The sequence below is a fragment of the Mastigoproctus giganteus genome, chromosome 1, assembly GCF_048544385.1.
Source record: "Mastigoproctus giganteus isolate SK-2022 chromosome 1, ASM4854438v1, whole genome shotgun sequence".
Classification (NCBI taxonomy): Eukaryota; Metazoa; Arthropoda; class Arachnida; order Uropygi; family Thelyphonidae; genus Mastigoproctus; species Mastigoproctus giganteus.
In genome coordinates, this window is record NC_143575.1 from 86278320 (window position 1) to 86302804 (window position 24485).

The window sequence follows — 24485 nt, forward strand, 5'->3', positions numbered from 1 at the left end:
TGTAAAGTGCTTGCGATGGCATCGTGGTCACGAAATGAGATAAGGACAGTTTTGCGGTATAATTTCGTGCGTGGTTTAACCATAGACCAGTGCTTAGAAGAAATGACTCTTGCACTAGATGATGATTGTCCACATCGTACAACGATATTCAGGTGGTATAGAGAATTCCAAAGGGGAAATTTCACTCTGGAGGATTCTGAGAGGCCAGGAAGGCCACGAATGTCAGCTCCGAAGGAAACGTTACTGCTGTGAGGAAAATGCTTGACGAAAACAGGCGAGTGACCTACCAACAGATAGAGGATACTTTGGGCCTAAATGCACCAGCAATTCGTTCGATTCTGCAAGATCATTTGCACGTGAAGAAACTTTGTTCTCTCTGGGTGCCGCATCAACTGACTGAAGAGCAGATGACACGACGTGTGACTTGGTGCCGGGAGATGTTAAAAAAGTTTGATAAGGGACAATCTCGGTATGTGAACAACATCGTGACAGGTGACGAGACTTGGCTGTACTATTACGATCTGCCGACCAAGGCTCAAAACAAAGTTTGGGTCTTTGATGATGACGACACACCCGTAATTGTCAGAAAATCCCGATCTGTAAAGAAGAAAATGATAGCTGTATTTTTCAAATCGAGTGGAATTGTGGAACGTGTCGTTTTGGACACGCAGAAGACAGTCACAGCTAAGTGGTATACTGAATAATGCCTGCCTAAAGTCATTGGATCTATGAAGAACCTGCGGCCAAAGTCAAGAATGGACACCTGGTACCTCCATCACGATAATGCTCCAGTTCACGGCGCGAAAGCCTGCACCGAATATTTGACCACGACAGGACTGACACTTCTCGAGCACCCTCCCTACAGTTCAGACCTTGCTCCCTGCGACTTTGCACTGTTCCCGCATGTGAAAATGAAGCTAAAAGGGAGGCGGTTTTCCAGTGATGAGGACCTTCTACGGGCTTGGGACAACGAGTGTGCTTTACTCCCTAGTGAAACTTGGCAGAACTGGTTTAAAGATTGGTTTCGGAGGATGGAGAGGTGTGTTGAATGTAGAGGAAATTACTTTGAAAAAATTAAATAAACAAAGCTGTATTGCAAAACTTTCCTAGTACCCTTTGTATAAAGATTTTGATATAATGGAAGTTACATATTGCAGTTGTTTTCATCGATATCGATAATTGGATAGCGTCGACTACGTGAAACACAGTAAAGCATTTGCCGTTAAGTTGTGATGGTTGTGAACTGAATTACAGTGCTTAGTCGATTGTTATTCTGGCTTATTGTAATTGTCACCTTTTAAGCCTTAAGCTATGTTGAAACTCCAGAGGAACTCATCCTTCCAACTTGGTAATGACTATTTGGTAATGAGTTTAATGAAAAGAATGTTAAGCAATTAGAAATCCTCAATTTAAAACTGTTTTCCATAGGCACAGTAAAATATTTATAAATTCTGAAATAGTACTTAAAAATGATCTTTGACTTATGTATGTGTATATTTTTATTTGAGTAGTTAATATTTCATACCCTTAGGTTATTTTCCCTTCTAAGAAGTTTTCCCGCGTAAGAAGTTCTAAACCTCCAGTCCCTTGGAAAACTTCTTATCCCAGTTCTACTGTGTATAATATTTGTTGTATACTAAAGTGATATGTACAATGTACCCTTCACTACAGCGATGCGAGGGGTTTTACATTGGCTGGGGAACAATGGCCTTGGGGAACGGGGCCCAGATTCGGGTTGTAATCGTAATGTTATTACGCCGAGAATTATGACCTAAAAGGCTTCTAGTTATACAATCGATAACTGAAAATAAGCCAGAAACTTCTTTATAAAGCTCACTTTATATCTTTATAGTATTTCATTTCCAGGTTGTCTACTAGTACACTCACGCTGCCTACCGGTCCAGAGAAGTGGTAGCAAAAAATTCCGTAAACAGTGCTTGTCTAGGTGGTGGTACTAAATTATTATTATTATTATTAGCCATATGGTGCAAGGAAGCCTGAGGCTTATGCTGCACCAGCCAAAAAAATAAAAATAAATAAAATAATAATAATAAATAATAAAAAAAAAAAATCCCACGTTACCCTGAGAGAAAGAGTCAGAAGTAGAAGGGAATCAACAAGAAAGAGAAGAATGATGATATCCAGCTCAGAACCCTGGGTTTGCTAAGCCCATACTAACCAAATGAGCCCCTGGAGTGATTGATAATAAGTAGGAATATTGTTCTATCGACTAAGCGTTACATATTCGAAAGTGCAAGACTAGGCAACTCGTTATGACGAATGAGATGAGAGATGTTATGGTAATGGTGCTATATTGCAAACCTTCTTTTGCCCTTTTCACGAATTTACTGCGCATTAAAACGATGCCTTTGAGCACTACCCAATTACATGTAAATATCACTGTAGAGGGCTTTACCCAGGGGTGGCCAACCTTTTCCTATACTGTGCCAAATATTATATTGGAAATGTGTCGCATTCCACCGAAGGCAAATAAAGTGTCTAGGGGTGGGGAGAGCGTTACAAACTAAATTTAGGGAGCTTATCACGATTAGGCACTAAATCCTTTTTTAATACCTGTTAAGTCATTTACGCGATCGGGTACTACACTCTTTTTTCGAAACCAGTCATAAAACGATTGGCTTGTGCGCTGGGGACAAAACCACAGGGTCTTTGATTATTGTGGGAGTTGTCTTATAGTATATTATTTTTGAAAATTGAGAGCTATTAAATGCTCAATAATTCCTATATTCTATTATATTATAAATCAACGGGGATTACCTTTATTTTAGATATAGGAAGCTTCTTTTCCAACTCTCCTAGTCCAACTCACTAATAATTCTTGAGGATGGCGATATCTATTTTGTAAAGCAGGTGGGACATCTTCCCCACTGTCAGAACCGTCCCACCTGCTTTACAAAATAGATATCGCCATCCTCAAGAATTATTAATGAGTTGGACTAGGAGAGTTGGAAAAGAAGCTTCCTATATCTAAAATAAAGGTAATCCCTGTTGATTTATAATATAGTATATTATGTAACAGTATATTTTCTCTCTTTCAAGTTCAGTTGTTTTCCAGTTGTATCAACGTGACAGCAATCTGTCACAACTGTAGTTAAAAACGAAAGTTAAAACTGACCATTTATGAAATGGAAAGAGGTACATGTTGCATTCTTATAGAAAATTATAAATTTTGTGAAAGTAAAACATTACAAGACCGCTGCTTAATTTTTCAGTGCGCTAACAGAAAGTACAAATAGTAGTAGTAGTGGTAGAAGAGGCATGTGATGCAAAAAAAAAAAAAGCTTATGTGGCATCAGCCAAAAAAAAAAATACATAAATAAAATAAATAAAATAAAAAAAAATTCACACATCCATTCCCTCTAAAAGTTTGTCCAGTTTCTCCTTGAATTTATTTAGGCTATCAACTTCCATAACGACAGATGGAAGTTTGTCCCAGCAATCAACTACCCGCTGGCTAAAGGCAAATTTCTGCACAGCTATTCTACAACTGTCTTTCCTCAATTTGAATTTATGCCCCCTCAGGTTCGTAATATGAGCAAGAAGAAGAATCCCATCATAATTGAGCCTGCTTAACCCATTCAAGGCCTTATATACCTCAATCAGATCATTTCGCAGGTGCCTAGTCTCCAGATACTACAATTTGCAGAACTTAGCCTTTCTTGGTAAGAGAACCCCTTCGTTCCTCTCGCCAATCTTGTTGCCCTTCTCTGTACCCGCTCAAGCAACTCTACATCCTTTCAAAAATGAGGCCCCCAGACCTGTACACGGTACTTAAGGCGTGGCCTGACCATTGCCTTATACAATGGGATAATCACCTCCTTTTCCCTACTTAAAAAATTTCTGCATATAATTGACAATACCCCATGACCTCCCCTGTCTGCACTGTCAGAAAACATCACATCTGACTGCACAATTACTCCCAGGTCTCTTTCATTTTCTACCACCCTAAGTGTAGTACCGCACAGTTGGTACTTTTCTTTGGGGTTACTTCTACCCATATGCAGTACTTTGCATTTGTCAATGTTAAACTTCAGTTGCGACTTCTCAGCCCATCTGCCCAACTTTACTAGATCCTATTGCCGTAGCACACTGCCATTACTGTCATTAACAAGCCTGCCAACTTTGGTATCATCTGCAGTCTTGGATATTAAGCCCTTATATACCTACCTTCATCAATATCATTGATAAATACAGTGTACAAAACAACAATGGGCTCAACACCAAAATCTGAGGGACTCCACTAATAACATTAGTCTATGAAGAGCACCGTCCATTGATTACCACTCTGTCTTCTCCCACTCAACCACCTTTTTATTAATTGTAGCAACTTGCCTTAATACCATACTGCTCCAATTAGAATAGTAGTTTCCCATGCGCAACAGTATCAAAAGCTTTTCTGAAATCCAAGTATATGATATCAAAATTATTTTTTGCATCCAGTTCCTTTGTAATCACATCATAGTACCCAATCAAATTTATTAGACAAGACTTTCCCTTAACAAACTCAGGATGTGTCTGGATTATTACTGCAGTCTTGTCTAGATGATCCTGTAATGCTTCTTTAACCAGTGACTCCATTATTTTTCCCTGAACAGAAGTTAAACTAACAGGTTTGTAATTACTCGTGTCACCCTTCGATCCCCTTTTGTGAATTGGGAATACATTTGAACATCTCCAGTCCGTGGGGGCTTCCCCTGAGTCCAAGTATACTCTCATAATTATAGCTAAGGATTTGCTTACTTCCTTTCCGCCTCCTTTAATATAACTGGATAGATCTCATCCACCCCAGGCGCCTTTCTAAGTTTAATTTCAACAATTTCTCCTCCACTTTGCTCTCAGTTATTAAAAAATCATTAAGCTCCATATTCGAGTTTAATAAGCTTCTGTCCCCCACTTCCCTACAGAATTCCTTATGTGTGAATGCAGATCCAAAATACTCATTCAGTTTGTCAGCTATCTGAGCAGACGAACCATCGATATCAAGTGGACCAATTTGAGTCATCCCGTTCCTTCTAGAGTTTACATAAGTGAAGAAGTCCTTGCTGTTTATTATTATTATTTATTATTATTATTAGCCATATGGTGCAAGGAAGCCTGAGGCTTATGCTGCACCAGCCGGAAAAAAAAAAAAAAAAAAAAAAAAACAGAATTGAGAGAGAGAGAAGAAGAAGAATGATAACCAGCTCAGGACCCTGGGTGTGATTAAGCCCATATTCACCAGATATGTGCCCCTGGGGTTAACTTAGCATCCTTTGCCAAAGATTAGCATTAGCGTTGCTCGTGTCATCCTTTGATGCAAGAAAGCAAGCTTATATAGCATCAACTGAAAAAAAAAAAAAAAAAAAAAAACTTATAATTTCACCCATCCGCTCCACAATAAGAGTTTTCATAATGTGCCTTCGCTTGCCTAACCTCCTTTGTGACTTGATTAAAGACTAGCTTATATCTACCATAGGCTTCCATGTCGTTTGATAATTTATATGTATCCCATGCATTTAGTTCATCTGACATCTATTTAAGCCTAAACCTTGAACGGTACGCAAAGCCTAAAAATGTAATGCTACTAGGTAAGGAAAACAAACGCATAATTATCATACGATCTGAACACAACCCTCCTGTTCTCTCTCTAATTTAATTTAATAAAAAATCAGTTCTGTTCTTAAGCGAAGAGCATAGAAAATATACTTGAGGCCAATCAAATTGATTAAGAGAGAACTGCGAAACGATACCTCTTCTGATTGTTCATTTCGATCTTCATCTCCTGAATAATATAATAAGAAATGCATCATACAATAAGAAATGTATGATGCAAGAAGTTAAAAACTGTGTTCCATACTAAAAATTTAAATGATGCTTTAACTCAACTGTATAACGCCATTCTGATAAAACCAGTTGGTTATCAGAATGGCGAAAAGTTTTGTCATATTCATTGTAACCAAAGTGTGCCCATATTTTTCCACTAAAGAAACCATGAAAATGTATATATCTAAATTACCACTGAAGGAAAACCATGAAAATAATAAGAAGTGCAACAGATTTTTTTGTAGATAGTACGTTTACTTATTTCCAAAAATTTTTTATGCAGTCAAATTCCCCAAAACTTTTAATGAAGTCAAATTTCTCATTTCCCAAAAAAGTTTATGCAGTCAAATCAAGCGATACTTATATTGAACTGTGGACAACATTAAAGAAGATTTCACTGGAACTTGCTAGTTATGGGATAAAACTTGCTATAATTAATTTGGATTTTGAAAGTGTTCATTCAGCAGTACTAAGCGTGTTTACTGAATGCCAAATAGCAGGTTATTTATTCCATCTTAGATAGTGTTAGTACCCGAAAATACAGGGGGAACAATAGCCTCAGGAATTATAGTCAAAATCCATAAATAGGACAGTGGTTGAAATTTTTTTTGCACTTTTACCTTTTCATGAAGTAGGCAGCGGATTTAGCACACTGATTGCTACTCCAACAGATGTGTTTTCTTGATTCTACACAACAATGTGGTAAAAGACTCCATTGGAGGAATTAGGAATTCGCATTTAGGAATTCAGAAAAATCTTCATGTGAATCAAGAACGCCAAACTGGTGAGTATGTATGGGCTGGGCTCACCCAGGGTCCTGAGCTGGTTATCATCATTCTTCTCTTTCTTCGTGATTCCTCTCTCTCTCTCTCTCTCTCTCTCTCAGGGTAACTCGGGAATTATTTTATTTATTTATTTATTTTATTTTTTGGCTGGTGCAGCATAAGCCTCAGGCTTCCTTGCACCATATAGCTAATAATAATAACAATAACTGTTCGGAATCCTGCCATTTTCACTTCAGTCAACAGGTTTACATTCCTCATCCAAATATATGTTGTTTGTTATGTACTTCTGGATATTCAGACCGAAACATACGTTAAAATAAACAGTTTAAGGAAAAACATCTGGAATAACGTGAAGGAAGAAACCAAAGAACCAAATGATTACTGTATATCCTAAAAACATGGGACGATTACAGTAATAATAACAAAAGCTACTTGTTTATGAAAATAATGGGATCCGCTTCCAGGCGAGTAAAATATAAGGAGACTGTTAAGAAGAGATTATACAACGACAGGGTATTTTATGTAATATTTTAATTTTTCATATTTGTGCAAATAGGTTTTAATAATTTAAATTTTATACTGTGCAAAAATGTCTGTATTTCTTTTTATATGTATATATTCTTTTCTTGTGATATTTGCGGTGATTTTCAATAACAAAGGAATTAGTGCCAAGTCGTGTCATGACTTTGGGTACAGCCATTCCCAGTTGGGTGTCCAATCGTTCTGCCACTTTGTATTTAGTCGTGTTGTGCTTTCGGATTTAGTTCCCAATCATGAACCGTCGCATTTAAGAATTCGGTTGTCACCACTGGCAGTGGCGGTCGTGTGCGAAGAGAAAGATATTGCCCAGGGACTCGCACCTTTAGGAGCTTCGCAGCTGATGGATACAATTTTAAGAGAACCAGAATATCTAGATCTCAATATAAATGATTGTCATGAACAAGTTTGATAGCGGAGCAAACATAATTCAGGCGAATTGAGGTGTGAAAACTTCACATATTAATTATCAAACTAGGATTTTTTTTTAACAATATCATATGGCTGTCACAATTTGAATCTGTTGTTGGATGATGCTGCAGAATAATCAACAGTGACAAGCGGTTTTTTGGCTTAATACAAAGAATATGCACTCTTTCCTCTGTTTCTGCAAAGGCGTGGGCCATTTTGAGCCAAGCATTATATCTGTGAAACGCTTTTCGAAACCGTGATGGGAAAGCAGATTGATAATTCGAAAGCTATCGGATTTCAGTTAAATGACATTTGCGAAGCTATCGAAAATCTTTGTATGCACTTTCGTTTACGAAATATCTTTATAAATGCAATCGTGAATCGGCAACCGTGAGTGATTGTGAATCGGTTTTAAATGAAATAATCAAGTCTCGAATTTGTCCTGTCAAATATGGTACAAAGTTCTGTCTAGTTTAATAAAATAAGTCAACTTTGGAAAAAAGTTGAAGCTCATTTATTATATAACAGTGGTTCTTCTTCGACAGTTTTGTGTTTGGCTCGATCAGTGTTATTTAAACGAATTTCAGTTTGTATTAGAAGAAGCTGGCCACTCTGCAGTAAACGGCATTTCTTTGACGTTGAAAGAGAATAAGTTGCAAAAAAAAAAAAAAAAAAAAAAACACAAGGGGTTTGATTATGAAAATGCTGATAAAAAGTATTAAAGAATCGAATATTTCAATGTAATGGTTAATGAATTTTAAAGTAAATTTAGAAATGCGGTTTGAATCAGCAATTGGATTCGTTGATAAATTTGGTTTTCGGCATTTTAAAACGTTGAAACAAAAAAAAAAAAAAAAAAAAAAAAAACAAAGCCTTATATTTTGGCGATGATTATTGATGTTGATTGTTACGTATGTTTAAAGTGACCAGACGGTCCCCATTATGCGAGACAGTCCCGGATTTAAGTCGTTTTCTCCCATTGCACACTGTCTCGGATTGGACATGTAGCCTCCATACTTATGTGCCTGGAACCATTGGTGCAACGGACAGAGTTTTTTTCGGTAGTAAATAAGTTGTGGACGTCAGAAAAAACACAACTGACCACAGAAACGCTGAAAGCAATACTAAAAGTTAAGGGCAATTTTCCTAATTCTTGTAAATTATTAAAAAAAATTTGCCCCCCCCCCCGCGGTAAAAATATTTAATTATATTATTTAATTTCTATTCTTTTTATTGTTAAAAGAAGTATTTATTTTTATTATTATTTTACAATATAGGAAATAAAACAAATATAGCCCACATTTTTTTTTAAGGAGTGTGATATTTTATTCTGAGTTTAGTTCAAAGAGTATATGTATTTAATTTATATTTTGTATTTGAATATTTTTTTTTATAAATAAAAAAATTAACAAAAAATATACGTGTATATTTTTTTGGGGGTGGTGGGGGTTGTAAAATCGATATTATTATTATTATTATTGTTAGCCATATGGTGCAAGAAAGCCTGAGGCTTATGCTGCACCATGCAAAAGAAAAAAAAAAAAAAAATTCTGCATTACCCCAAGAGAGAAAACAAGAGTCAGAAGTAGAAGGGAATCACCAAGAAAGAGAAGAATGATGATATCCAGCTCAGGACCCTGAGGAATACAGTACTGTACTAAGGATCTGGTCACTTTACATATGTTTTAAAAATTACAAGTACTGTATTTAGTACAGGTATTTTTTGTATCAGAAATGTTTCATATTTTCAACATTTTGTTGTTATTTGGTTTTTAGGAGCATTAGCAACTAAGGCCATATTGCTCCGGGGATATGCCGTGGTCATTCATTCCCTGACCTTTCTGCATCCTCCGTATTTGGTGGTCATGGGCTTGAACGCCGATCTAATAAAGAAGCGTGTGCTACGCGCTGCTGCTCCTTCCTACCTGGCTACGGAGCCGCCACATTTTCAACATGAAACATGTTGGAAATATGAAATATATATATATTTCATATTTTATATTATTTTATATTATTAATATTATATAATAAAATAAATGAAAGGAAATAGGTTGTTCATCTGGCATTTAGCTGGAACAACAGACCAACATAACCCCACACTATGCAAACTAACACAAATACTTACACTATTTCTGGCATTTGCAGAGTTTGTACTGTGTCACAAAGCATACTTCGCTGTTTGTAGGAGGAACTACAAACTCCCGGTGCTGCTAGAACAAGAAGCACTATACTATTTCTAACATGAAAGTATGTTTTAATTTATTGCTCAACAAAACCTCACTGCAGTGTATCTAAATATTTTTATTCTATTAAGAATAATTATGATTATTCCTGTGGCTACTGCATCTGCTGAAAGGCTATTTTCAAGAATGAAACTAATTAAGACATATCACTGAACTACTACTTATACAGGATTGCCCATCTTTCCCATAGAGAATGATATCAGCACAGTTTACAAAAACAACTGATGTGTGTTATGCTAACTTAATGCTTCTTGTAAGGAACAAGGGACTGCAAAAGTTGAGTTTGCCATCGCTAGAGGGAAACTTCAGAGCCCAAATACAATCATGACAAGACCTCCAAGACTGGACTACTCAGCATAAGCTACAGACTGGGTCTCTGAGAGGAATTTTATCAGGGAGTACAAAGTTTCTTTCAGGCCCCCTTCCCTTCTCCATTAGTCATCCTGTGTTTATCCACTATGGTTTTATGCCATGAGCTGTAGCCTGTAAGGCTAAAAAGGATATGGAAGATGAGAGAGGGGTGGAATGGAGTTACATTCTCTTGATTTTCTGCATTTGAGGACTTATGTTCTTATACTCCCTCCATGATAATTATAAATAAAATAAAATAAAATAGGATCAGAGAGAAGAAAGCACATTTGATTTGAACATCTTTGTTTATGCTGCAATACAGATAAGGAGAAAGAATTCACATTGAAACATCATTTTATATTGCAATGCAGATCAGATTATCAAAGACATAATTATTAGTAAAATGTAAAAAAAAAAAAAGGTAGATAGGCTTAGTATTTACTTTAATTTAAAAAAAAGAGAGAGCTTTCCTGGCCTTTTTTGTGAAAAATTTTGAATCACAGCATGAAAATTAATTGTTCTGCAATGTTTGATTCAATACTTAGCCTGGCCAAATCCACAAGATGTTCCTGAGACACTGTAGACATTAAATAATTCTTAATCCATATTTGCCCCATTATCGTAGGCTTGAGCTCTACAATCACTGAGAGGAATAGCATGTTCTTTCAATGTATCAGTTATTAACTGAGCAATTTCTTCCCCTTTTTTTGTTGCTACAATCTGCAAACTTGAGAAATCCTTGAATCTCATACTATGTTTCTTTTAAATCTCAAAAGAAATGTTGTTTGTTCAATACGGGAGGAATCTGGTGTGGCATCTACTATTACTGCAAAGTACTTTGCAGATTGCCTCCAGAAAAATGTATTGTTTCACAAGATTCGAGCATTCTGCAATAAATTCATTTTGTGAGTCAAGGGACAGATAATGAACTTGAAGCCGCTCACTCCTTTTCTGTGACTCCTATACACTTAGCACATGTTCCTGAAGGATGGGATCCCACCTGGAGAGCAGTTCAGTGAGTCCTAAAAAGTATCCATTGTTTGAATCACCAATTTGATGGGATGAACCAGTAAATGCCAGACCACGTTCTCCCAAGAAGAGTACAACATCGATGACGCACTTTAAAAGATTGTACCATTTCACAGCGTCAGTTTTGATTGATGCTTCTAAGATGGTGTCAACTCCTGTCCCAGACAGCAGGCACCTTTCTAGTTCTTGCCAAGCTAGGTAACATTATCTGTGACTATTGCCTTTTTCATGTTTTGGGATCCTGCTGGAAAGTTTCCACCACTTCCCATTAGAATCCCAGCCTTCAGTAGATACCAGTGCAGATTTAGATGCAGAAGTGCTAGTCTTGAGACTATTGACTGTCTTGTGCCAAAATAATCGACATGGAAAGCAATATAATGCTTGCTTCTGTTGACTCCAGACAAGCCAGTCTCTTACATGTAGTTCTCCATTGGTGCTTTCAAATTTCAGTATGCTTTCTGAGAAAACTTGATTGCAGGTATCTTTTGGGAATGTTTTAGGCAGAGGGATGTGACCATTCGTAACATACTTTTCTATTTCCTTTTGAGATGGAAACTCGGTTGTGATACATCCAATGTCAAGGCCTACATTATGGTTACTCCTCTCGTTTTCGAAATTCACTTCCACATGCACTTGTGTGTCTGTTTCTTTCTGTTTTTCATTTTCTGCATCTGTCCCTTCATCAAAATCCTGTGCCGACCGGGCTAGCCAGGTAGGTAAAGTGCCTGACTGGCAACCCAAAGGTCGCGGGTTCGATTCCCGCCTTGGGCTGGATATTACGATGGTGCCGAACCAACCGGTTGGTTGGATATCCCAGCCATGATACACGAAGGAAGCAAGAAAAAACTGGTTCCTTCGTGTATTGATCACATCATACGAAATAAATAATCAAAATCCTGTGCGTGATTACCCAAATCAACTGCTCCTTGTTTGGGGATGAGGTTTCCAACAGTTTCTTTTTGCTCCGATTCTGTAGGTAAGTTCAATGAAAAATTTTTTGAAGTTGCACTTAATCCAAATTGAAAGAGCATTTGTTGATCTCTTTTTTCATTTTCCTCTCGTTCTTTCTTGTCTTTTCTTTTCTGGGCTCCTGATTTGGGAGAATACATTTTGGAGAGATGATTTATAATTTATACTTTTTTATCTGAAAAAAGAAAAAAAAAGACAATAAGACAAAAAAATATTATATACTAATAATTTAGAAGTAGTGGTAGTAGATTAGTATTAATTAATAGTAGTAGAAGTAGTGGTAGTAGACTAGTATTAATTAATAGTAGTAGAAGTAGTGGTAGTAGACTAGTATTAATTAATAGTAGTAGAAGTAGTGGTAGTAGACTAGTATTAATTAATAGTAGTAGAAGTAGTGGTAGTAGACTAGTATTAATTAATAGTAGTAGAAGTAGTGGTAGTAGACTAGTATTAATTAATAGTAGTAGAAGTAATGGTAGCAGACTAGTATTAATTAATAGTAATAGAAGTAGTGGTAGCAGACTAGTATTAATTAATAGTAGTAGAAGTAGTGGTAGTAGACTAGTATTAATTAATAGTAGTAGAAGTAGTGGTAGTAGACTAGTACTAATTAATAGTAGTAGTAGTAGTAGTGCTATAATTAATGTGACGTACATTGTCATTTAAGAGATGCTATGGTAATCCTGCACTTCAAGGTGGAAACACTATTATCATGTCACGGGACTCTCGTCATGTCACTGTTTAGTGTAAACTGTGAAGTTGGTCCTAGAAGAAGCATCACTATAACGTTGGGTGATCAGATTAAAAATTTGATCTTGGGGTACTCATGTTTATGTTTGGGATATTCATTCCTCGTTTTGGGGTATTCTCGTTATATTTTTAAAAAAATGAACAATTTCCGAGGATGGGATCCTCTATGCTGACCACTGCCTGGGGGCAGGATCTATGCTGCTGACTCCTATCTGGGGTGGGATCTTCACTGCTGACCCCAACTGGAGTGGGATCTTTGCTGCCTGCTAACCCGTACTGAGGGGTGGGATATTTGCTGCTGACCCTCAACCAGGGGTGCTTCTTACCCCTACTGAGGGGTGGGATTCCTGGACTTACTGTCCAGTTCTCTACTCTATCACTTTAACAACTCCTGCTTCTATGGGGATGCCTCTAACTATCATCTCCATCTTTCCATCACTATATTCCCCCCAGTCCCTCCTTCCCCATCTTCTCCCTGCTATACATCCACTCTCCTTTCCTATATTTCCATGAGCTTCTGCAGACTATCGGTTCTGAGGACGCCCAGCAGGAGCTAAAAGATGAATCGGGCCTGCATCTGCGTAGCTAGAGATGTGAGACGGGGCAATCAAACTCGTGTTTGTCACCTCCTTGTTACTAAATCACCTGATGCCAGCCAGTCAACACAACAAAACGTCACACCTTTATGTATTTCAACACTACACACAAACAGCCGGTGATGGTGCTTACCTCACCACAAGATGACAAAGTGGTGAATGGGGGGGGGGACCCTAGAAGCTGCGAAAAAAACCCCATTAATAATAATGATAATATTGTCGTATCTATTTATTTATGAAATATCTATATAAAACAAAATATATGGATATTTCATAAATAAATAAATAGATCCACAACACTGCCATGATTCTAATCCTCAAAAAGCACAGGCAAACATTTTAAAGGCTGGGATGAAGCAAGACATGAAGGCAGTTGGTGCAACTCCGAGGAATGTTATGGGAAATATTTTATCAGAAGTGAATAGGGATGTTTTGGAACACTTACCAATGCAATCCTCACTCATGCGAAGTCTTTTTAAACATAAAGAAACTACTTATATTCCCAATCCAGCTACAACTGATTTTCCTATTCCAGAGAAGACCTCGTTTCGTATGATATGGGAGCTGATGACCCAGAAAGAATATTGACAATTGGGAATGGTGATCAGCTCTCAGAATTAGACAAGGATGCCATTTATGGAGACGGAACATTTGATAAAGCACCTAGCATGTTTTATCAGCTATATACATGGCATGCTAAGATTGGCAATTCATATCCTCCATGTATTTATTTTCTTTTGCAAAAAAAAGAATATGGATACATACAACAGAATGTCTACCATATTGCAACAATTGGTGCCCAATATAACACCCCAAATGATTCTGCTGAACTTTGAAAAAGCATGTATGTCTGCTGCTCAAGTTACTTTTCCACAAGCAGAAGTAAAAGGTTACTTTCATCTTTGCCAGAGTGCTATTAGGAAGATCAACAGTGTTGGCTTAAAGGAAGTGTATGAGTCTGATATTGACATGAAGTTGAAACTGAAGTCCCTACCTGCTCTCTCTCCTTTGTGCCAATACCAGATGTAAGAACTGTCTTTGACCAACTAGCTGCCACATTTCCGGATGAGGATAACTACAATGAAGTTCTCACATATTTCTTCTCAACCTACATCAAAGGAGTTGCAGGAAGATCACCTCTCTTTCCAATTTGAATATGGAATCATTTTGAGGCTGCTGCTGAGAGATGTCCTAAGGCTACAAATTGTTGTGAAGGTTTTCACAACGCCTTAAACTCATTGTTTCATTCTAGTCACCCAAGCATTTGGAACCTATTAGATGGATTAACACGAGATATAGCTTGCCAGCGATTATTATTAGCCAATGCCCATGCAGGTCACTCAGAAGTCAAAAAAAAAAGAGGGATGAGACCCTTAGTAATCAAGTCGCAATAGTTGTGCAGAAATATCAAAATCAAGAAGATAAATTGAGGTTTTTACACTGAATGGCCAACCTGCAGTGATTAAATTATTTTTTTTATATATATTTCTTTTATATTTTGTTTTATATAGATATTTCATAAATAAATAGGTATGACATATCGAGATATGACAAAAATAAATGTTTTATATTTCCCCTGTTCTATTTTGTCACGGTTCTGTTTTTTCACTGTTCTGTTTTGTTACTGTTCTGTTTTTTCATAGTTCTGTTTCTTCATGTTCTGTTTTGTCGTGTTCCATTTTTTCATGTTCTGTTATATCATGGAACTGGTATTTCAGCGTGATGGACCTGGGCTCGATTCCTGCCTTGGCGGAAACGAATGTGGCTCCATCATGCTGGGAGACTGGTATAATAATAGTAATAAATTAGAATAATAATAATAAATAAATTAATAGTAATAAAAAATTAATAAATAAATAAACATCGTGAAAGTTGCTCCAGTGGACCTACCTACCCCAAGGTCGGAGCGGAATCTAAGGCAGATTGTGGCGCCATCTTGTGTCACTCCAAAGAACTACCACTGGACATAAGGTGAGCTAAATGGGTCCACCTCCATAGATAGATGATATCGCAGAGAAATATTAATCATACTGCATCGAGTATGGCGCAGGATAAAGTCACTCCCGTTCGGGCCTTAGGCATAGTGATCGGCTTGAAAAATCAGAGACAGTCTCTCGAGGAAGACAGTGGATCAAGTGGGGCTTTCCCCGGATGGGGGACAGCACCACTTGCTCCACTGTCAAGAACTCTCACAACTGGTGAACTCCAGGAATAGATAACGCCCACAACTACTGGTATAAGAAGCACATTTGTACACACAAGCACCTGGCAGAGCAGTTCATCCAAATGATAAGGCACCCAGAGACAATCCCGAAGTATCTCTCTCAAGTAATCAATATCTGAAGCCCTAAGACAAAGATATAAGAAACCCGGAAAAATACAGGCCAATCACCTGCCTCCCAACAATGTACAAGATCCTGACCAGCTGCATAACCAGAAAGATATCAGACCACTTGAAAATGGCCAAACAGCAGAAAGGATGCAAGTGGCTGAGCAAAGTATGCAAGGAGCAATTAATCATAGATGCCGTGGTTATAGAGAAAGCCTACAAGAAGCACTTCAGCATGTATACAGCTACCTTTCGGATCTACATATTTATATGAGGTTGGTTTCTCAAAATTAACAGCTATAATAACAAAACAGCTTTCCAGACTTCATCCAGAAGATGACATGAGATTAGTAATTTCAAACATTGTGACAAATATGGACCAACTACTATTGGTTATCCAGGCTTGTCTTTCTCATTAATTCTTTTGTTTTGTAATTGTCCATTTTTTACTGTTTTGTAATTTTAATTGAAGAATAACAATTTGATTTGTTGTTTTTGCTATATTCAATTAAAATATTAAACAATTATTTTAATATGTAAACTAGGGGCTTTGCCCCCTGCTCGCTGTGCTCGCTTCTTTTGATAAAATAAAATAAAATACTTACAGAAGCTTTCGACTCTGTGTGTCTCTTCCTCAGCTATGAATACATAAATACGTTACTATATCTATATAATATCGGTGTAGATACACCATAGACAACTCTTAAAGAAAAACTATGATCGTAATGTGAAAAGCATCATTTCATCTGTATCTCATATTGTGTTCATCCTTCACAATGAGTTACCATGTATTGCACTACCTCGAATAAGTAATGCTTCACTAATAGAGAAGACTATTGTTGCTTATTCTCGGTGGGCACCATCACCCAGATGGCACCGTTTCAAAGCTAGTTGGCTTTTCATCTATGGGTGCCTTTCACACTAAGATCGTAGTTTTTCTTTAAGACTTGTCTTTGGTGTTTCTATACCAATATTATATAGATATAGAATCTTAAGCTCTTAAAATATTATGCTTTGTTGTATTTAGTTTATTTAAATAAATACGTTACAAACGTAAATCAAGAATGTCATGTTAGATAAACATAGTGCGTTACCACTAGGGCTTGCATAAAATCGAGAAATTTCAAAACCGAGTTTAACCGAAGTTTACTCTTAAAACCGGTTTTAAAACCGATTTTCTCAAACTTAGGGAAAATAATTAAAAGCTTATAACACAGTTATTTATTTTATCTTGGGTGTAGAGTGTACAAATCATAATCAAATCTTTTAAACAAAATCTATCACCTCTTATAGTAAAAAAAAAAAAAAAAAAAAAAAATTAAAAAATCAAAATGCTCCAAAAAAGTAACCAGCTTGAGATTATACAAAATTACAAATTGTATTCAAATCCTTTGAATAAAAATTATCTTCTCTTGTAGTAAACAAAAAAATAATAAGCCCTATTATAATAATAATAATAAATAAATAAATAAAAATAATGTGAAAAAAAACAGCTTGGGGAAATTACTTTACTATTCATTGCTCAGCTTTTTTCTGAAAATGATCCTTTAAAAAACACAGTATGTTAAGCATTTTTCCTGATAGACTTGACCTTATTTTTGTGTTAAAGAGACCAGTGATCGAAAACACTCTCTCAGATTGGACACTTGTTGGTTTAATGGTCAGCAGTGCTCTATAAACTTTCTCCAGCTTTTCACTTCTACTGCTAGTTGCCTCCAAAATTTTAAATTCTTTGCTGATTTCCAATTCACTCAGATATTTGAAGGCTCTTCAGTTAATCTCTTTATTACACTATCATACTCTCATATGAGTGCATCTCCAACATCTGAACTAGACGAGTCTTTGTTTTCTTCTAAAAGAACAGTTCATTTATTTTCAGTTTCTTCATTCAACGCTAAGACTCCTTCGGAATGTTTTGCAAATAATCTCTGATAAATCTCTTCAGCATGCTTTTTCAAAACTTGCTTACTTGGAAAATCAAAAGTTCTTGAACCTGAATCTTCTTTCCTAAACTTTTTGGGGTTGTGTAGATAGCTCAGCAAAGCCACAGTTTGGCAATTTCATCTTGCATTGTAACGCTGCAAAAGGCTTTGGTGAAACTTTAAAACAAATTTTAAAATTTTGAAACCATTTAAAGCAAATGGGTTTTCTGCTGTATCAAGCTTAGCAAGCAGAAATTCTATTGAAGACTCTGCTTTAAGTAAGTCTGTATCTTCTGAGGTTATAGCCTTCAGAATCATTTCAACTGGTTGCAAAGTTTCACATAGCAATTCAAGTGTTTTCCAGTCATCGTCAGACAGCTTCAGTTGACAGTACTGCACATAGAGCATTTGGAATGCAATTTTTCAATTTCAAAAATTTCTCAATCATATAGAATGTGCTATCCCATCTAGTCTTGCAATCTAATATAAGTTTATATTCTTTCCCATTAAATTTTGCTTTAACAAAATTTTGTAATATGTCATTTTTGGTAGGTGATTTTCGAAAAAGCTTGCAAATTTTTCTGACTTTGTTAATAGTTTGTGTAATATTGGCCATTGGATTGAAGAAATAAATGAGCTCATCGGTAAAGTCGGTTTGATAAAGCATGCCTTGCTGTCTTTCTTCAACTTCTTCATCATCACTACTTTCTTCATTATTTTCATTTTCTTCATTGTCTTTGGGAGACTCAGAGACGGTGGCACCATATTTGATTGTTTTTTCATAAAATACATCTATAACTACAATGGCCTATACATTTTTGATGATTAGGTGTAATTTGCTTGCCAAACTTAATCATCATTGCTGCTCCATCGGTGGTGCAGGCAACAATATTCTCATCCAAGTTCAAACCAGATTCCTTCAAGTGTCCATTCACAATTTGCTCAGTTCTTCTGCTATCAAGTGAACCATTAATCTCAATAAGACCTAACGACTAATGATTGTCTTTTGAATACAAATTTATATTCATATACCTTTTATTTTGTATAGACGTATATTCGTCTAGAGTCAATGAATACTGTGCACCCAAAACCAATGAATTTTTGAAATGCTGAATGAGTTCTTTTTTCTTAGTTTTATAATAATTCAGAACCATATTTTTAATTCCATTCACTGAGGCTGGTGGTAATTTATCGTATTTATTTCTCTGAAGGTGAAGGTTTGATTGTATAAACTCACTCTTGGCAATTGAATTAAAAGAAAATCCATCTAAAGCAGCTAATTTTGAAATCTCTTCTTCCATAGATTATTTAACGATAAAGTTTTCTAATGTTCTTACCATTTTTACGGGAGGTTCACTGTTATCTTGTTTAATGTCAATCTGATGCATTTTGTTTTGCAACATCAAAGATGATGTAGATCCTCCAGACGACTTCATTATCTTCTAACATTTCGAACATTGTGCTTCATCTTTGCTTTTTCGAGCAAAATAATTCCATACATTTGATTTCATCTTAGACCATATTAAGAGTAATAAATATTAATTAGTAGGAATTTATATCACCGACAATTTTAAATAAAAATATTGAAGATAACAAAGGCACAATACTATGCGTCACTCCCGCAAGCACTGAATGAAGAGTCTAAACGAGGCAAGTTTCAAAATTTTTACGAAAGAAATTTTTTATTTATTTACTTGCAATTTTTTTTCACCAATTAAATCTATTGTATTTTCAAAATTACATAAAAGCTAAATTTGGCAAAGCTGCTTTTTGGAGAACATTTGATCGCAAATTTAATAGGAATAAAGAAGCAAAAAACTTTCTACGATTGAAATTTGATGCAATATTCAGCGAATCTGTTTCTAGTGGGTAACTATCAATAAGGCGCTTTCCATAACTTGCCTGGCGAACAAGATAGATGGAACAGAGAAATGTTGAGCATTTTCTTTTACGCTATCACTCTGACTCACTCAGTCGTAAATGAGTACACCTGCATCGTGCCATGATACAGGTGGGAAGATAGAAGGTATCCCTCCTAGATTTGGGCCACTTGCCCATGAGATTCGTAACTAAACATAAAATAAAATAAAAAACATGTTTAAAATATAAAGCAGTTGAACGATCCAAACAAACGAACAAACAAAAGAAAATGTGCGTAACAAAAAACTATATTCGAGGGCTAACTAAGAAAATATTCGAATCCAGTTTTAGAAGCTCGGTTTCGGTTTTAACAACTCAATATGAAAACCGATTTAACCGGTTTTATAAAACCGGTTTGCAAGCCCTAGTTACCACGCTTAAACAGAAGTTTGTTGTACCACAGAAAAACAAGCTTCTGTTACGTATTACCACGTAACCTGCATAGCATACACCTTCTCCCATTGGCTGAATAAATATCATTAGGAGGAAAATTATTTTAATGTATAGAAAGAAATTAAAAAGGAAACAATTTTTTTATTCCTTTCTCAGTACTCGAATAAAATTTTCTACTACATAATTTATAAAATGCATCTTTATTCTCAAAAAATCTGGTCATGCTTTCTCGGGGTTTATATTGAGGGGTTGTGTTAACTTTATATTTAATACAGGGGGTCGCAAGCGAAATAAGTTTGCACGCCACTGGTCTAGACAAATGCAAGACCCACGGATTGTACCAGGGAAAATTTGTCAACCGAAACTACCAGCTGCAGACTGGTAAAGAGATCGAAGCCATGGCAGAAGGAAGGGCCTACAAATACTTGGGGATGATTCAAGCCCAGCAGTTACAGCACAAGGAAATTAAGGCCTCTCTGACTGAAAAATACCATCAGAGACTTAGAAGCCTGCTAAAAGCAAAGCTGAATGGAGGGAACACAGTTAAAGCCACAAACACCTATGCAGTCCCAGTGCTAACATACTCCTTTGGGGTCATAGATTGGACTAACACCGAGCTGGAGGATATCATGAGAAAGATAAGGACAATGATGACCAAGAGCTGCCAACACCACCTGAAGTCAGCCGTGGAGAGACTGACAATTGCTCCGAAAGAAGGAGGAAGGGGCCTGATAGACCTCATTGAGCAACAGAAAACAGCGATTGCTAACCTGAAGGATTACTTCCAGAAACACAGCAGCACTAGACCAGGCCACAAGGAAGATAGACAAGCGTTATACCCCACTCAACCTTAACGAGGAGTCCCCTCCTAACCAGGAGGCACAAACAAAGCTAGAAAGATGGGCAGAGAAGAAACTTCATGGCAGACAATGACCTCCATCAAGATCACATAGATAAAATTGCTTCCAATGCATGGCTCATAAGTGGGACGCTCTTCCCTGAGTTTGAAGGATTTGTGCTCACCATCCAAGACTAGGTAATTAACACCAGAAACTATAGAAAATAAATCTGAGGATCAGTGATCTTAAATTATAAAAAATATTATAAAAACCCATTACTTTATTATTATTATTATTGGCTTTTCTCATTTATTTTCATTTCATATTTTTTAATTGGATTTAGCAAATCATAATTAATTCAGTAAAAAAATCTAAAAATTAAAACTTATAATTAAAACAAAAATCTGTATAATACAGGTGCCATGCCACACAAGCATGTTTGTTAAAATTGAAGTTGCAAGTGGAGGAAGGTTAAACTAGCCAGTTCTTTATTAGTAAGGATATCACTTTGATATCCTTATGTCATATTTTCTTAATGGTATCTATGCACATCTGGCTTTCAAGTTATTCGGTAATTCTGTGTTCTCCCTCCATACAACACTGTTTTCCAGTTGATAAATGCCATGAAGTGCCATACTATTAAATACCAAGATGTCACATATTCTGCAGTCATGAGGGCTTGAACCACAGTCCACTGCATTACATGTACCACTACACTCTCATGCTTGACCACACAGCTCTGATAGGCTGGTTGTTAGATTTTTTTTTTTTTTCTAAAAATAAAATAACAGTTATTGGTAAAAATAGAGTGCTTATTTTCACTGCATTCGCCCTCATAATTCTCTTTGACAAAAGGCACAACTTCACCTCTGACACTTTTGAAAAAAATTGTGGTGTGTTATTGTAAGGCTAACATGTGAATTAAATTTAATTATCTCTGAGTAGTTAATTTCTTCTTTCAAAAATATACTAAGCTATAAAGCATTTGGCATTTTCAAGTGTCTATTTTTATTAAATATTACTTTTCATATTTAATTTTTTTCCTTTCTTTTAGAGAATAGATAAATCTATGTATGTGTTTTAATATATACAAATTTTCCCCCTCCCCTCTCATAATCATACAGAAAAAAATTAATCGTAAAAATAATTGTGTGTTAAAAATGCCTTTATTTGTTAGAACCCCAATGATGGATTTATTGGTTCAAGCTGCCACATCAAACAAGATTAGCCCGGGTGGACACATGATTCACATTTGGGCAGATCGTGCAAAGGACTTTGTCCATTATAAGCCAAGCACTCCAATTGGTTCTTTTGATACAAATACTATTTACATCGTTCCAAAGAGTTCTGTTATTGACCCACCTGTGAAAAAGATGCCAAGGATAGCAAATCAGCCATTTGAGGTAAGCCAATTATTATTAAAATTGCATTATAGAATCATGTAACTGAAACTGTGAAATGTGGTTGCAAATAGAATTTTGTATGATGTAATTATGGTTAATATAATATTTAACACAGAATTAAAGTATTTTCAAGAATTTATTGTTATTGAGCAGTAAGAAAAATAATGTGAACACTTTTATCCATAATCAGATATTCTGGAAATTGGTCAGAGTGTTAAGCAAATATAAGCCATTATAAAAATATTCTTGCCCAATGAAAAATATGTTTGCGTCTTTGCATGCTTATGTACATGAACATAGCAACAGAAATACTGTATGTATTGTAAGAGAGGGGGTCTTGTATGATGAATAATGCACTTATTCACACTACACTCATTTAAAACTATATGGTGGGGGATCTCTACTTTATTTTAAATTCAAATTTATTTTTACAAACATAGGAACTTGGGATAGATAAATTTACCTTGTTGGTTGATGATAAGGTTCATAAATGCTATACCAACTTCATAGAGAAGATAACTAAGGAAAATGAATTCTTTTATGTGTGTGTGTGTGTGTGAGAGAGAGAGATTAATTTTTTAAACAATTTATTATTGTTAAATTAAAAAATTTAATTTGTTTTCTTTTAATTTTTGTTATTTGACAAATTTATTGAAGACTTAGGAAACAGCATATCATCTTTAAATGGAATTATGTTTTCAGTTTTGTGTGTGCTTCCTACAGTCTTATTTTTTTATTTTATGGTTCTTTTCAAGTATAGAACTGCAGAAATGGAACTTTGTTTCGAGTTCCCTATCAGTAGTTATTTTTGAATCGCCAATTTTAGCCCGCAAACAGCTCAATGACCTTCTGAAAAATATTGTGTCATAAATTAATTACAGGATGCAACATACTTGCCTTAATTGTAAAACAACTTATATGTTGCATGTTGTTGCTGCATTCAGTTTGAGCAATAAGAATTTTTTTTTTTGATTGGTGAGAGCTCTTGAAGATCATTTAAGGTTATTTATTTTATGTATTTCTTTTTTTATCTGTTAGCTGTTTGATTGTATAATGGTTTTTTGGACTTTTTGGATAATTAAAGTTGGATTATCAAACATTTACTGTATTTTAAGAAATTAGGAGGAAACTATGATAATGGTTAAGACCAGTTAATCCAAAAATTGAAAATATATATCCAATGAATTAAAAAAAGTTGCACTAATTGTTTTTTCTTCAGACAACTGGTGAGAAACACTGGCCTTGCCAATAAGTTCTTGTTAACTTTTTTATGCAAGTTGTGTGTGTATGAGAGAGTTTTCTGCTCTGAAGTTTATCAAGAACTGCCTGAGGAGGTTTATAATGCCAGGCTCATTTGTATTCTTTCATGCTGACAGCAAACAAATGAAAAGATTCATATAAATCTGTTTTATACAGCTTCAAAAAGTTGCTGTATAAAATACATTGAAATGCAGTAGAAATGGGAAATTCGGTTTCAATAAGTAAGCTAAAGTTGAATTAAATAGGCCATAAATTGAGAGTTTCGTTACAGGAAACAAATTAGCATGGTAATTAAGCTTTCTTAACTTAGAAGGGCAATAGATGATGATGGTGCTGTTTGAAGTTTATATCAGGCACTTTAGTAAACATTTGTAATATTAGCAGAGTATTCTTGTACTACACGGTCATGTGGTGTGTAACAAACATGTACTACATTGCACAAGTGTCATTTTCTAGTTAAATGTGGTGGCCAGTGGGTTGGGTCACCTTAGCCAGAAATATCATATGCCTGCTGAACTGTGTTCTTTCATCATGCTGGCAGGTGTGATCGAAAGAACACAGTAAGCCAGCTAACACAACCAGTATACACAGTTGTATATTGGTTTTGTTACCAGAGATATATTGGTTTTATCTGGCTTAATACTGTGTACCATGTTCTTTCATGGCTAGTTTGTTATATAAGATGTATAACCTCTGGAGAAGGTGCAATTAAGGGTTGCACCTTCTTCATAAGTTGCATATCTTCCTTTAGATGTGGCTTCTAGACTCAGACACACTTTTGCAGCTGGTCTCACAACTGTCTTGTAGAGAAGGATAATGATTTCCTTCTCTCTACTTGCAAAATTTAAGTAAATCATAGAAACCATATGACTGTCTTGTTGCTTGTTTACACGATGTCGTACTTTATATCTTTCTGTAATCCACA

The 24485-nt window shown here is 35.8% G+C and overlaps 1 protein-coding gene across 4 annotated transcripts in view; it reads left to right on the top strand.

Moving 5' to 3' along the window:
- Positions 1 to 24485, top strand: part of LOC150090966 (uncharacterized) — a 308945-nt gene that overhangs the window by 176725 nt on the left and 107735 nt on the right. For all 4 annotated transcript variants that reach the window (XM_090373647.1, XM_090373641.1, XM_090373632.1 and 1 more), the window contains exon 3: positions 22075 to 22300. In XM_090373647.1, the coding sequence (XP_090229773.1) occupies positions 22075 to 22300 (226 nt within the window). The remainder of the gene's footprint in view (positions 1 to 22074; positions 22301 to 24485) is intronic.